The sequence below is a fragment of the Panthera pardus genome, unplaced genomic scaffold, assembly GCF_024362965.1.
Source record: "Panthera pardus isolate Hobbes unplaced genomic scaffold, ASM2436296v1 HiC_scaffold_25, whole genome shotgun sequence".
Taxonomy (NCBI): Eukaryota; Metazoa; Chordata; class Mammalia; order Carnivora; family Felidae; genus Panthera; species Panthera pardus.
In genome coordinates, this window is record NW_026526821.1 from 73,700,633 (window position 1) to 73,717,587 (window position 16,955).

The window sequence follows — 16,955 nt, forward strand, 5'->3', positions numbered from 1 at the left end:
GATTTTGGCTCAGGTTGTGATCACATGGTTTGTGAGACTGAGCCTCACGACAGGCTCTGTGATGACGGTGCAGAGCCTGCTTGGGATATTCTCTCTCTGCCCCTCCCTCCACTAGTAAATGCACTCCCTCTCAAAATAAAAAATACTTAAAAAAAAAAAAAGAGATAAAGCTCTATTTTCTATGCTCAATAGTACATTTAAAGTAAACAAAAGAAAACTTTCAAAAAGTAATGAACACCAGCTTTAACTATTAAGGAGAATACCTAAAATAATATAAGAACACTTTAGTTTACTTACCTGCAACATGCTGACTATCTCAACTTTGTTGAAGAAAATAAAAGATGTAAGAGTAGAAAGAAAATTCTCTTCAAAAACGGATGGTGTAGGCAAAATGATGTCCTGAATGTACTGTACCCTGTAAGTCTGATGTATTTTTTGCCTTAATTCAGAGTCTGTTATTGGTATAACTTCCTTAAACTTTGCAGTTTTGGTCAAGAATTCTCTATGCCTTTTTGGCTGAGCCAAAGCAGGGTCATATTCAAGGCATCCCACGACATCCATGATACACTCATCAGAAAACATTACTTCAAACAATGTTGCCTTATTTAGGAATAAGATTCCTCTAATAATTTCATACAAATGATGTAAGCCTTCAGTGTTTTCTAGGTTCTCACAAGCTTGGAACAGCTGCAGTAGTTTTTTAATATAGCCTTCGTTTTCCAAGGCCAGAGCCAGCTTTTCCCTACGGATAGGTGAGGAGAGAACTGAGGTAACTAAGTCAGCAATCTCTTCAAGTTTATTGAGTTCACATGTGGGCAGGTCAATCAGATGACTGGTTTCAGGCATTTCTTCAAATCGTTCTTCTTCTGATTCATCAATGAGGTCCTGTGTGACTTCCACTGATGGATCCTTACCTTGAACCTAAAAACATCCAAGTACAGCTGGTTACCTTAAAATACAAAAGAATTCAAAATTTTGGAAATCAAATCACTGACCACTGGATTTAAGTAAAAAATACCTTGCAAAGAAACATTATTAGCCACATAATCACTGTTAATTAAAAATGAAGTCCACGGTACGTGGGTGGCTCAATCGGTTAAGTGTCCAACTTTGGCCCAGGTCATGATCTCATGGTCCATAAGTTTGAGTCCGCATAGAGTTCTAGCAGACAGCTGAGCCTGGAGCCTGCTTCGGATTCTGGTCTCCCTCTCTGCCCCTTCCCTGCTTGCCCACTCTCTCTCTCTCTCTTTCAAAAATAAACATTATAAAAAAAAAAAAGAAAGAAAGTGAAGTCTAGAGGGGGAAAACACACCCAGTTTAGAGTCAATTATTGGAAGAGTCTCAATTTCACCTCTAAATTTCCCAACTTATAACTTGAGGTTAATTAACTCTGACCCCTGACAATATATTTATTTCAGCTAATATTACACTGATTTATTTGAGGTTATGTAATAACCATGTGCAGTTTAATAACTTCCCTACATCTACTAATTTTGAATTCTGCTGAAGGTTAACTCTTCTGTGGGGCCCCCAAATTAGGGACGGCTCTTAATGCACCATCCATTGGCCTGACAAAACACTATTAAGTTTAAACCAAACTAAAACCCAACTTCTTGGATATTCAAGAGTGAGAAGATTTCCTCAAATTAATTTTGAAATTCACTTTTGAAAAAATACTTGCTTTTGCTAAGAGCCTGAAATTGTTTTAAAAAACAAAGAATACTGGGGCACTTGAGTGGCTCAGTCGGTTAAGCGTCCTACTTCAGCTCAGGTCATGATCTCACAGCTTGTGGGTTCGAGCCCCGCAACCGGCTCTGTGCTGACAGATCAGAGCCTGGAGACTGCTTTGGATTCTGTGTCTCCCTCTCTCTCTGCTCCTTCCCTGCTTGCACTCTGTCTCTCTCAAAATTAAATAAACATAAAAAAAAATAAAAAATTTTTAAAAATTAAAAACAAAGATTTTTTTTTTTTAAATTGGCATTTATTTAACATCTGTGATAAAAGCCTCCAAGTTCTAGTATCTAGAAAACACAATGAATAAACAACTGTTTTATGATTCAGGTTGATAGCTCAAGAAAAGCATGGCAAACTTGGGACAAGTTTCCTATAATGACACCTTAAAAAAAAATTTTTTTTTTTAATGTTTTATTTTTGAGAGAGAGAGACAGAATGCAAGCAGAGGAGTGGCAAAGAGTGAGGGAGACACAGAATCCAAAGCAGGCTCCAAGCTCTGAGCTGTCAGCACAGAGCCTGATGCAGGGCTCAAACTCCCGAAATGCAAGATCATGACCTGAGCCGAAGTTAGATACTCAACCTACTGAGACACCTAGGTGCCCCTATAATGATTTCTATAATGACTCTATTTAACATAAAAACTTTACTCTTCATAAATTTTTTCCTAATTCTTAACACAAGAGTGCAATTATCCTCTTTTCACCTCAAAACATCCAAATATCCTGAGATGAAAAAGCTCCACAAATTTCCAAATCTACCAAAGCAACATATGAAAAAAGATCTAAGGACTTATTAGAGAAAGTAGATATACTGATGCAAATAAGAGACTTTTTCTCCTAGAGCATGAGCGTACTTCTTTTATTTCTGAGTTCTCAACAGAGGAGCTGGGCTTAGGGAGACTGACACGTAAATGTAGGAGAAAGTTTAAGTAACAAGGTCATAAGAGCAGTTCAGATAAAATGCCATGGAAATTCAGAGGAAGGGAAATTCCTTCCCACTCCTGGGAGTAAAGGGGGTGGTGAAGAGAGAATATAAGAAGAAATCATAAAAGCAGTGGCATTTGGACCTTCAAAGATGGGTAAGATTCAGATGGGGATAAAAGTATCCAAAGTACAAAGGGAATAGAGTCGGAGAGAGAGAAATGTGTGGTATGCATATGGCCAACAGCAAAACTGGAAATGAAGACTAAAGCCAGATTATGGAAAGTCAAGGGAAGTGAATGTGCAGTACTGTCCTTTAGAAAGTAAGGCATCAGTTGTATGGAATAAATTTGAGAATAAAGACAAATTAGGGTGTTATTCTGAAGTCTACATGAAGAACTGAATTTAGATAGTGATGTTGAGACAGATGAGGGACAGGTGTAAGAGAGAGGAAGAACCACAAATAACTCTATAGTTTTAAATCTGTCATTAAGAAGATTATGGCTCCTTTAACAAAAACTGGGAGCATGGAGAGGAATGGTTAATAAAAGGTCAGTTTTGTTAAGTTTGAGGTGTTTGAATACCCAGCTGGCAACTAAATCTGTGGGCCTACTACTCAGGAAAAATAGGACAGAAAACAGAAATTTGGTATTAGGGTAACTAAGGGTAACCATAGAAACAGAAGTAGAGCATGAGGTAGGGAAGGAAGAAGAATCAGATGTTACAAGGAAAGAATAAGAAGAAATCAGAGGAAGGGTGGCTGGCTGGCTCAGTCAGTGGAGTGTGCAACTCTTGATCTCAGGGTTGGGAGTTTGAGCCCCAAGTTGGGTGTAGAGATTACTTAAAAATAAAATCGTAGGAACAACAACAAAACAAAAACAAAAACAAAAAGAGGAAATAGGAGGATTCAACTTACACTGCAAATGAATACTTTGCATATGTTTAAGAACAAAAGCAAAGCTACAGAAGCATTCACTAGGTTATAGTGTGTTTCTACATTATCTAGCATTATCCTTACAAGCTTCCTGGACTCTCTCCTAAATTTAACTCTCACTGACAGATTATATCAGAAAGATCTGTCAATCCCACATACATCAAAGTATCTGTCTGGATATCAAGAGTGTTGCTCACTAAGCATTTCTGGTTTTCTCCTTTTTGTGGCACATGAGTTCTTTGCTTCCATGAAGTTGTATGTAGCTGTGTGATTTATTTTGGCCAATGAAATGTGAGCGAAGTGTCATGTGTAACTTCTGGGAAGACCTTCTAAAAGCCATTGTTCTGATTTGCTACCTGTCATTCTCACATTGCAATTAGCTTGAAAGTATCAAAATCAATTCTCTATCAGCCTGGGTCTCTGAGTGGCTCTGATAAGCACAGCCCCCTCTTATCCAACTCTAACCCTCATTCATCAAATAGCAGTAAGGAAAAACAAACTACTGTTGTGATAAGCCACTATTTTAGGATTTTGTTACTATAACACAATCTGGGGTTGCTCAGCTGGTTGGGTGTCTGACTTCTGGTTTTGGCTCAGGTCATGAGCTCACAGTTCGTGAGATCAAGCCCTACATCGGGCTCTGTGCTGAGCATGGAGCCTGCTTGAAATTCTCTCTTTCCCCTCTCTCTCTGGTCCTCCTTTGCTCTTGCTCCTCATTCTGAGTAAATATTAAAACCAAAAAAAAAAAAAAGGAAAGAAAAGCTTTAAAAGAAAAACAAAACCCACAATCTAACCTTAACATTCTTAAAGTCAGTCAACTACTATGCTGAGTGGGTGCATAAAAAATTTACACTATCAGTAGGGTTCTCAACAAAAATGTTTTTTTCCACACTCCTATCCTACATCCTTACATTTGCTGCTTTAATTTTTTTCCCCTTTTTAAGTGTCAAACACTATTACTTTCCCCTTTAAGTCTCAGAAGAGAGACTTTTCTCCTTTGAAAAAGAGATCACCAGTACTCAACATACTCCCAACATCCTTCTTCTCCATCTTACAACTTATCTTCACTCATTTCCATCATCTCTTTCAAAGAAAATGTCCCTATCCTACCATTTTCTGAGGTTAAAACTTCCATATGCACTTTTGATTTTATGTTTTCTGAAAGATACACACACACACACACACACACACACACACACACACAGAAATTATCTTTGCTCTTCTTATAATTTATTGCTCTCTGAGCCGTCACACTTTTCAGAGAGGAGTTCTACTTTCTCATTATAAGGTGTTAAAAAATAACTGTGTAATGTTTTTGTTGAAATTGTTTTTTCAAAGGTTAGCAATGATCTCTCAGAACTGAAGAGTAAAATATATAGTTCTGTGGAATACCATGCAGTAATGAGGAGCAATAAACTAGCTGTATATTCAGCAACATGCATAGATTTAAAAAGTACAGTACAACTCAGTTGTTTAGCAAAAAATTAAACTTCTTGGACCAGGAGAGTGGCCAAATCTAATGCCCCTTCCAAAGGCGTTTGGCAGAAGTTTCCAAAGGCAGAAAAGTGTGAGTAAAAATCACTAGCAAATGGGTAGAAGAAATAGTAACTAAGGGCAAAGGAATGAATAAATGGGTAAAGCAACAAGAAGCATCCAATATTAATACTAGTGCCTCAAGAAAGGATCAGAGCAAGAGATGATATTCTCTTAGCTCAATTTTATCAGATGCCTGGAAGGGTAAAAACCATATGTTTGCCAAGATCACCTATTCTTGGGACTTGACAAAGTTGAATGGAGGCCTGTAATTAAACCTGATGAGTTACACCACTCTGGGAGACATTTTGTCATATAATATAATGATACACTGAAACAATTGTTAGTGACCAATTGTACAGTCTGGCTAGTAACGTGCCAGACTTGTATTTTTCAGATACATCTACTACCATACCACAATATGGTGTAATACTAGCATTGTTGATCCAACTACCCTATGTACATAAGCCTCATGGTAAAATTAGTATTGATGATCAAATGTATTGGGAGACTGAGTTAAAGGCTGCTCAACATGAATGCTGATAGAAAATGACTGGCAGGAGGAAGAAATGGATTTTGTAAACCACCAGTTAATTTCTATGTGAAACACTCCTGTACAAGTATATCATAAGGTACAAATTACAGATCAAGGAGGAAAATGAGTAATCAAATCAGTATAAAAATATAAAAGGTAAATCATGGCTTTATCAGACAAATTAGTTGTTTCTTAAATCCAGCTCTACTCCAGGACTGCTCCTCCAAATACTAGGCATATTCATACTGATAGTTGCTCTGTCATATAAATGCTATACTAAATACAGACATTTAGAGAAATATGATCATTTTGTTGAGAGAGTCTTGGCAATGGACCAAGGGGTGTCCTTTGCAATCAAGGATTAGTCTTGCCTAAAGGGATCTGGCCCTTGCCTAGCTCCTAAGAGGTAATCTCTAAGCACTCTGAATATCCTGTTTGATGTGTACCTGGGAGGCTTGGGCTATGCCAGATATGCCCTGTGTGGGTAACTAGGTGGTTTATAGTGGAAGTCTTGGGCCACGTAGTATCAGCTCAACCTCTGGAGGTGCTGGAAACTAAAGTCTGCCACAGGGCAGTCAGCCTGCTTATAGGAATAACACCCAATAAAAATGCTGGACAAAGGTTTAGGTAAGCTGTTCAGGTCAGCGATACTATGTGCAGGTTGCCACACATCAGTGCAGGGAGAAGAAAGTGCTGTCTGCCTAAGTATCCTAAAAAAGAAAACTGGAAGTTCATGCCTAGACCCCGCCCTATGTGCCTTTTCCTACTGGTAATTTTAATCTGTATCACTTTGTTGTAATAAACTGTAATGATGAATGTAACAGCTGTGTGGAGTTCTGTGAGTCTTTCTAGTGAATTAGTGAACCTGCCTGGTCGAGAGACCTCCTGAACTGCATGAGTGAAAACAGTAAGAAATAAATTTCAGCAAAAATTTCTAGGACAAATGTACAAAGTCTTTAAGAATACACATATATCCAGAAACATATATTATACAGTACATTCTGAGGTGAGGGGAGGGGAGAAATGGAGTAGGCATAACCTAATGTGATGATCACTGGTAAATATTATCTACCACACAAATTTATGTTCTAGAAGAAATGTAATTCAACATTCTAGTTCTAAAGAAGATGTTTACCTTCTATTTTATTCACTTATTCTTTAAATATGTATGGAGTACACACATAACATGTGCCAGGTGCCATGCTGGTATACTGGAGGAGGGAGAATACAAAATACCACTTTTCAGGAATTTATAGTAAAAAGGTTAGTTTTTATATACTATTAATATTCTGAACGGTGTTATAAATGTTATAGAAAAGTAATCTTGTCCTTTTATTTTGAAAGTTTAATATCCTTTGTTATGCTTTCATTATTTTTATGGATCAGTTTTTTCCTCCATTTTTGTGGATGAGTGCTTGCAGGATTCAAATTTATTGAATCTAGAACAGAGCAGCAAATATTAGTGGACTGCATATGTCTAAGTCTGCAATAGAGGTCATTTTTAGGTCTTACATTTCACTTCAAAGAAAACTTTGCAAACATAAAATTCAATCTCAATCTATGGAGCGCACACAAGAAAAAAAAGGTAAATATTAGGACCTTCTCATCATCACCATCTGTAGGTTTAAAAATGGGAAACCATGACAGCAAAATAGTAGCAAACCAATCTGGATTATATTCTTATGTATATTTTACAAACTAAAGCAAAAATCATATTTAGCAGTGTTTTCCTCTATTCATCAATGGAAGTTCTATTTAAAACCATATACTAATAATGCTCCCGTAATACATGATACACACATAGTAAAACATGAGGTGGAAAGAAACAAACCCTCTAATTCCAGTTTAGCTTTGTGACCCAGAGCCATCCGTCAAATAAGCTTTATATGGAATGGGAAGATTCACATTATACTTTCTTGGGCTACTTTATTGCACTGTGTGGCACTGTTCCTAGGAGGACTAAGGAAAAAAATGACTGTGGTCAGATGCATAAACTAACTTAAGAACCTTCAGGGATCAGAATCACTAGAATGAAAAGCTGATAGAAGTGAAAACGACAATAGATAAAAAACACTGTAAGAGAGTATTATGCTAGGCAACCACTAAAACACAGTGATTCCATTTACAGAATAGTAGTTAAAATTAATGTTATGATTAACTTAAAATTCCAGTTACCAGATATTAGAGACTAGTTTGCTTAAGGAGACATAATTACTAAATGTAATGTGGTATCTTGAATGGGATCTTGGAAGAGAAAACAGAAATCTGAATACAGTATGGCCTTTAGCTAATAAATGTATGACTAATAATAATGAATAATAATGTATGAATATTTGCTCATTAATTGTGACTACTGTATCCTAGTATAAGAGACTATTAATAGGAGAAAGTGTGCGAGAAGGTGTTAGGGAGGGGAGTACATAGAAACTCTGTATTTTCAGGGGCGCCTGGGTGGCGGTCGGTTAAGCGTCCGACTTCAGCCAGGTCACGATCTCGCGGTCCGTGAGTTCGAGCCCCGCGTCGGGCTCTGGGCTGATGGCTCGGAGCCTGGAGCCTGTTTCTGATTCTGTGTCTCCCTCTCTCTCTGCCCCTCCCCCGTTCATGCTCTCTCTCTGTCCCAAAAATAAATAAAAAACGTTGAAAAAAAATTAAAAAAAAAAAAAAAAAAAAGAAACTCTGTATTTTCTACTCATATTTTCTGCAAATATGAAACTTCTAAAATAAAAACTTAATTAAAATAAGCTCCAGTTACCTGAGAGTTATCACCTCTTATATTCTGCTATACTGTAAGCTCTTTAAGAACTGAAGTCATGAACACTTTTGTTGCCTTCTTTAATTTTTAAAAAATACTTTTAATCTTTATTTATTTTTGAGAGAGAGAGAGAGTGCGGGGGGGGGGGGGGGGGGGGAGGGAGGGCAGAAAGAAGGAGAAACAGAATCTGAAGCATGCTCCAGGCTCTGAAGTATCATCAGCACAGTCCAACGCAGGGCTCCAAACCACAGACCAGGAGATCATGACCTGAGCCACCTAGGCGCCCCCTTTTTTTTTTTACATTTTTAAAGTAAATTTCATGCCCAGCAGGAAGCCCAACTCAGGGCTTAACTCACAACGCTGAGAACAAGAGTTGAATGCTTAACCAACTGAACTATCCAGGCACCCCAGAAGATATGAGCACTTTTGATGATTAGTGTCTGGCACACAGTATTCATAAACATTAGGCAAACAGGTGACCAAATATTAAGGAAAAACCTCAAGGATTTAGAGCATAATTAATCTTTTTTTTGTTTTTTAAAATATCCTGACCTTTTATTATGAATATATACTATAAAAATCTAAAGTGGTAAAACATTCTCTCTCCACATTTTTTAAAGTTTATTTATTTATTTTAAGAAACAGAGAGAGAGGGATAGTGCGGAAGGGGGGAAGGCAGAGAGAGAGGCAGAGACAGAATCCTAAGTAGGCTTTTTGCTCTGTTAGCGCAGAGCCCAACATGGGGCTCAATCTCACAAACCATGAGATCATGACCCAAGCCTAAATCAAGAGTTGGAGGCTTACCAACTGAGCCACCCAGGCGCCTCCCTCCACATTCTAATATATATCTTCAGGTAACAAGAAAAAAAAATAAAAAATGCACACTTAAGTTAAACATTATTAAAAAACAACAACAACAACAAAAAAACCTTACCTGACAGATTTTTTCCCAAATCTCATCGCAGCCAGCTTTTTCCTGAAAACTTAGAGCCAGATCATAGTTCTCAGCCTCTGACCAAACAATTAATGTATCCTGTTTAAAAACAAAGATTTCTACATCACCATACTAGAAAAGCTAGAAAAGAAATAACTACGAAGTATAAACAGAAATCAAGAGGACAGGAAACAGTACAGCGATGACAAATGCTCTCTGATAAGTGCAAATAATGCATACTCAATTGACATCATGTAACTGTATTTTGTTATCCTTTGAAACTTTAGTAATACACTGGCAATGGAATAGCTTTGGTACTAAAATGATATTGAGCAATTTTCTAAAACAAAAAATATTAAAACGGGTTAGCAATCTGGTTCATGTACTAAGATCATGTTTAACAGAAAGTCTAGCCATTTTTGGCCAAACTGTAGACACTCTAATCATCTACATCTTTGGTTTCTAGAAAGTCAGCTATTTCACCCACTAACCACCTACCACCTACAACTTTATCTTTTCCTTTAACCTGGTTGTCAACTGGTTGCAAGCAGACTGACTAATAGCTGAGAACAATTTAGTTTAACCCTTTCTATTTTTGCCCCCCTCTCCTGAATCTGGAAAAGCCTTCAGGATATGAAGGAATTCAAAACAATGATGAAATAAAGATACTCTAAGTCCTACCAATAAGTTGTTTCTTATTGTTAATAAGTCTAGCACCCATTTCAGCAGCTTAGGTTGTAAAAAAATTAAGAACCCCAGGGTTAGATGTTTTTCTACAAATGTTCTTAATTGTATACCTACCAAAAAGTTAATTACACTTTTTGGAAAAAGCTGTCAACCCCTTTATTAAAACTAAAGTTTGGGTTTAAATTAAAACATGGACAAATTTAAACACAAAAATCATAACGCAACACTGAAATGAAATGCCAATTTTTAAAAGATATGTAATAATTGAATATGGCTAAAACTTTGATTTTTAGAAAATACACACTTGAAAAAATACATGAGTTTATATCCCAATTGTCAAGTATATAATGTACAAAAATACCTTATAATTAAGAATTATTCACCTAATACTTCTGATTATGATGTGATATGAAAAAAATGTAAAACTCAAAGTAAGCTGCAGATTTACAAAGTCTTCAGAATGAAAACACTTCAATATTTTGATAGCTCTAATCTGTAAGTGAAAATATCCTTCAACTAACCCAGGCCTTAGGTTTTTTGTTGTGTGATCAGGTAAGAAGAACAGCTGGAAAGCTGTGTTCTCGCTTCTGCCTAGCTATACTTCCTGGAAGTCAAATTTGCCACCAGGTATTCTAAAATTTCATCATGTGACTCCTTTCATGTAAAAACCTTCTGTGGCTCCCACCATATACAAAAGAGGTTTTGAAATATTTTAAAAAATCCAGCAGAACTCTTTTTACAAACAAAATTTTACTAAGAATCTTTATTTAGAAAAAGATAAAGACAGAGCTCCTCTGGTTAAAGCACTAGGACACACATTCAGGCTCTATGTACTTTCCTCAACCCAAGTCAACTTCTTAGAGCTCTACTCAAAACAGCTTCATGAACAATGATCTCCAAAACTTTTTTGTGTCTCTCAAATTACTTAACCATTATATTCAGAAATACAGTATTAGCAAACCAATACTTTACAAAATATACAGTAAAACAGAAATAAAAAGCCTTAAAGATAAAATAAGCAGTATTTTTAAATGTTTGAACGGTTATGGTTCCATACCCTTATTAGTTAACATTTTAAGACCCAGTATGTACCTAGAGCACAGTAAACCCACAAATGACAATAGATACAAGCTCCTATTTAATGTCACCCTTTTAATAATTCTGAATTTTGGGGGAGGGGCGACTTCTTGTGAGATCTATTTACCACTGTTTCTGCATTGTCACCCGGCTCACAGATTAAACTAAGAGTATAAATGTTAGCTTTACCATTACCATGTTAATTTGCACTTTTATCACTTTTTCAACCCTTTTTACGACATGTGTTCATTTTGTTAGGGTTACACGTCAGTTTAAATTCGTAAATAAAAACATCTGTGCATACCGGCTACTATAATTCACAGTAGTTACGGGACACTTTTCATGGAAGTGTTACCCTTAAAAGGTATCTCTACATATATTTTTTACTTCTGACCACTTATCAAATATAGGCAAAACTTAGTTTCTTTTTTTGATTAAAATATATAAACAGGTTTCTTCTTAAATTTCCAAACTTTATAATGTACATTCATTTTGGAGATCACTAGTACAACAGGATAAAATCCAAAATCCTTTATCCAGGTATCTAAGGCCCTTTCCAATTTGGTTTCAATCTATCTTCTGAAAGAAAGTCTAGGTAAGCAATGAAGTCTGATTTAAGGTAATTAATTGAGTTCCCTTCTTCACCATCATTTTCTTGTTTGTTTCTTCCCCAAGCCAGGCAAAACCCAGAAACTAAATGGGATTTATATTCAGAATCCTTTTTCAATGTAAAGAGGACTGACATTGAGAGATGGTTAAAAATTCAGACTCCCATGCTTCTCCCTCGGGAACAGGTCTGGGTGAATCCCAAGAATCCCTATTTTGAAGAAGGGCCTCAGGTTATTCTTTTGATAAGTCAAATTTGAAAACATCACCTAAGCACCTAAGTGTATCTCTGGTTGGCTGACAGAAGATGGGAAACTGCTATCACAGCAGGAACCTTCTAGCTGTATGAAATCTACTCAAAGTGAGTAGCAAATCCCATCCTTCCTTCTTCCCCTCCCAGAACCCTACTATCTCAGTCAAAAAATAACCGTAAGAAGTACTTCTTAGAACTGCTTGTTTTGAGTATCACAGTAAAAGCTCTTAGGTGAGAGAGCACAAGGCTGGCACGAGACTAGTTAAAATAAAATACAAAATGTTAAATGGCAGAGTTTTCCACATATCCAAAAAGTCTCCCACATCCAAAAAGTCATGTTCAATTTTTGTAATAACGTCTGTTTTCAACCGCTGTGCTCTTTGTGTTCTAGGTTTTGCTCATTTGTGTGTAGCACACATATCTTTGGGACATTATTAATGCCTGTTTAAACCAAGAGAAGCTTAGAGTTTTCCTCTACCAACGAAACACTTAGTCACCACTATGTCCCTATGGAAATCAGATTTAAAATGAGCCTTCAGGGAGAACAGAAAAAGTCGGTTATACTTGGTTTGGTCCTTTAAAAAAATAAGAAAGGTGATTATGTCTAAGCCAAGATGGAAATAAGACATGAGCTAGAAAAGCTTGACAATTTAGCATTTACTGAATCAGATTTTCACAATGTTGTTTTATGAGAAATGCTCATTTTCAATCTTAAATATTAAAAACACATTCTTGAGGTGAATATTGTTTAAGCCAAAATTTCTTAATAATCCAAGGCCTAAATGACACTTTAGAATTCTAAAACTTGGTGCTTAACATCTTTTCTAGGGAAAGGGTTATCAGTTTTTACATTATATTCACAAAGGCATTTGTGACACATTTAAAACAGTCTAACAAACCAATGGATTATTGGTTTGTTTTCCTCCCCAGTACATTAACATGAATAAACTCTGCTCATGAAATATTTGAGATCCTATTGCTTGTCAGACTAACCCTATCTTTGCCCCAATAGCTATGACAAAATTCAATATACACAGAGCTGAAGTTTTTCAAAAGGAACGTTATTTTTTAAGAAAAAGGAGAATAGAAATACCAGATTTGGAGAATTCAATTTGCAGATTTAAAATCAATTTAGAAGTCTGAAAATGAGTGAGATTAACCAGACATATAGTGCAACATAACATCTAGCTCTCTAGTAGTTCCTAACAGTAGTTGACCCTAACTTGTTCTGAGATGGATTTTTAAACTATACTATCGTATATATAACATATAGTCCAAGGTACACATGATGACGCTGCTAAAAAACAGTACTAAAATCTTCCTAAAATCTGTGATATATTTGGATATAATGGGAATAACCCCAGACTAGAATTAGGACCTGGGCATCACTCACAGTTTCACTGTCCGCTATTTCTGTGACTTTCAGCAAAGTATTTAACCCCTTTGATTCTTCTTTCCTCATTGGAAAAGAGGATTATGATGAGATTATTATGACTACAGGTCTTTCATTGAGCTTATGTGTGAGATACTATGCTAAAGCATTTTTTATACATTAATTCACAATTATTACATGATGTAGGTAGTACCTCCATTTAAAAGATAAGATTCAGAGAAAATCTGCTCAAAATTATAATGAAATAAATACCTTATTCATGTCCTTGATACTATGCCCCATAAAAAACGTGAACAATTCTAAAAGAACACAAAGTTCTTAACAACTTGCTTCCCAACCTTTTGCCCTGCAGCATTATATTTATGTAGGTTACCTGTCCGAACCTCTATATAAAATCCCTCTCCATCTGATTTCCAAGGATTCCTTAGTCTCGTTCCAAACCACCACCACCTAGAATATACCTGTACTCATGACTGCCCAATCTTTCCAACATAGTAATTCATGTCCTCCTCTTGTGCTCCTGATCTATAGCCAGAGTGGGCTCTATTCATTACACATTCATGCTATTATCTTAACTCAGCATTCAATATTATAGAAATATCCCTTACATTATATACTATACTCCTTACCTTAGTCTATTCCCCACAGTGCCTCTCAGGTAAAACCCCAAATCCCTAATTTTACTGGTTTATTTTGCCAACTAAGAGATACATTGTGACAATTTTCACCTCTACATTTAAAAAAACCTTTTTTTAATGTTTTTTCATTTTTGAAAGAGACACAGTTCAAGCAGGGGTGGGGCAGAGAGGAGGAGGACACAGAATCTGAAGCAGGCGCCAGGAGCTGAGCTGTCAGCACAGAGTCCAACGCGGGGCTCAAACTCACGGACCGTGAGATCATGACCTGAGCCAAAGTTGGACGCTTAACTGAGTCACCCAGGCGCCCCTCACCTCTAACTTTAAAAAAAATTTTTAATGTTTATTTTTGAGAAAGAGAGAAAGAGAGTGTGAGTGAAAGGGCAGAAAGAGAGGGAGATACAGGGTCTGAAGCAGGCTCCAGGCTCTTAGAACTGTCAGCAGAGAGCCTGATGTGGGGTTCAAACCCACTAACTGAGATCATGACCTGAGCCGAAGCTGAATGCTTAACCAACTGAGCCACCCAGGGACCTATCACCTCTACCTTTAGCACAGATGTTCTTCTAACTACAACCTAGAAATAGTCTCAATCTTTCACTTGCAGGATATGAACAGCCATTCATTGACTCTCCTTTTGTTACCAAAATTCTATTCTCCCTTGGTTTCAAGACAACACATTTTTCTGATTTTCTACTCTTCCAATTGCGTATTCTTCCTCTTAACTAGATCTTCTTCCTAATTACCAAACACCTAACCCAGCAGCATACCCTGTCAATTCTATCTTCAATATGTATCTCAAACCCATCCACCTCTTTCTATGTCCACTGACATTACTCTAACCTGATTCAACATTATCTCTTGCTTGAATTATATTGTAATCTCTCAACTACTCTCCCAGTTATTGCACCTCTTCAATTCCACACATTTTTGCTTTAGTTTGGATCATGTCACTGCTCTGCTGCAAATTTTCAAAAACTTTCAAATGCACTTTAAAAACCTAAACCAGTTAGTTACAAACCCATAAGCAGCACTCAACCAAGTATTATTGGATGAATGAATAAATGTGGACAATTCAACAAGGCTTGGTCTTATGCTTTATTCTTTTCTCGATTTCTATCTACTCCCTTGAAAGAGGTCCCCTCTTACAGCTAAAAGTAGCAATGATTCTCAAATTAGAATCTTTCATACCAACTCTTACTGTCTCTAGTTCAGTCGTTCATTTTAAGACATTTACAATTATCTTTTTTTAAAAAAAAAATTTTTTTTTAACGTTTATTTATTTTTGAGACAGAGAGAGACAAAGCATGAACGGGGGAGGGTCAGAGAGAGGGAGACACAGAATCTGAAACAGGCTCCAGGCTCTGAGCTGTCAGCACAGAGCCCGACGCGGGGCTTGAACTCACGGACCGCAAGATCATGACCTGAGCCGAAGTCGGCCGCTTAACCAACTGAGCCACCCAGGCGCCCCTACAATTATCTTATCATCATTTCAAAGCCTAAGTCGGGGGGAGAGAAGGTATAAAACAGTATATAGTATGCTACCAATTATGCCAGTAAAGGGGAAAATACATATGTGATTGCATGCCTACTCATTCACACATGCATAAGACCTCTAGGAAGATATGCAAGAAACTGGTAATACTGGTGGCCTCTAGCAACGGAAAGCATATGGATGGAGTCCAGGGTGGGAGAGACTTCACCAAATACTTTCTGAATTTTTAACGATGTGACTGTATTATCTACCCAAAATAGTTTTTTGTTTTTGTTTTTTTTTTAAATAAACAAGCCAATAACCAAATCATTAATGTAAACCTTTCTTCTCAACTTCTCAGTTCCTGGAGAGAACCATCATTTTCCTGGCCCCAAGACTCTAAACACTTCTAGTGACCCTTGATTCCTTCTCTTTCATATTTAATCATTCACCAAATCTTCCAGCACTTTCTTGGAAATACTAGAGCTCTTTCTTCTTTCTAATTCCATTTACTATACTGCAACAGACTTTAATTTTTTCTGCATCTGAATTATAGTAAATAGTCTTGCTACTCCAAAGCTGTTTCCCTTTCCACCCCCAATTCATTATCCACGACACTGCCACACTTGCTTCCCAAACACGGTATCACTTTCATCATGTTAAACCCCCTCCTCAAGAATCTATAATAGCTCCTGTTTAGCTAAACAAATGTAAAAATAAGAAACCTCTGTTGCAAAGAGGCTTAATAACTTTTGTGTCAGGTGTACCATTTCCTTCAGCAGACAGGACCAGGGAGAGTGAAATTTTTCTTAATGATTCTAACTCAAATCTTCCTTCTTTAATTTTCTACTGCCCGAGTCTGTGGAATAAATTGTTTTTATAAATTTTGTGTTGGCATATACATGCTGTATAATCTCAGTCAAGAAACTTGACCTTTCTGGGCCTTAACTGCCTTATCTGTGGAATGCTTTCATGGGCTTTCAATAAGGACTAGATTAAAACCATTTATCAGTTGTTTTATTATCATAAGGTAAATGTTTCACCTGTTATTATCTTGTCTCCCAAAAAACCCATGGGGACTTCCTTACACTTCTTTCCTAAACCCAATTAACACCCAATGGTATTACATATAAAAGGGTACACATCCCTATGACTCTGCTTTTGATTTAGTCAACATCAGTAGGGCTGATTCTAAATAACTTAAAGTTTTCATATGTATCATCAGGTACTTTATTTCATGTTCTACTGCCTACAGTAATCAAGAAAGTGTTGTGAATCAATGATGACCTATTGATATGGGGTCATTTCACATTCAACTCAACTCATTCTAACTTATTTTGAGCCCATAAATCAGAACTTGGCTCATTTTATAACTGTGTAATGTTAAAAAAAGAATGTTAAATAATTTTCTTTGAATTTATCCAATGCATTCTGTAGCAATACGTCCTATAAACTATGAGCATGTCATTCACTCTAGTCTTTTTAAAATTA

At 36.7% G+C, this 16,955-nt stretch overlaps 1 protein-coding gene across 4 annotated transcripts in view; it reads right to left on the minus strand.

The window, feature by feature from the left end:
- Positions 1-16,955, minus strand: part of PPP4R3B (protein phosphatase 4 regulatory subunit 3B) — a 64,549-nt gene that overhangs the window by 43,416 nt on the left and 4,178 nt on the right. For all 4 annotated transcript variants that reach the window (XM_019425356.2, XM_019425317.2, XM_019425225.2 and 1 more), the window contains exons 3-4: positions 9,343-9,441; positions 298-921 (exon numbers count right to left, since the gene is read on the minus strand). In XM_019425356.2, coding sequence (XP_019280901.2) covers positions 298-921; positions 9,343-9,441 — 723 coding nt within the window. The remainder of the gene's footprint in view (positions 1-297; positions 922-9,342; positions 9,442-16,955) is intronic.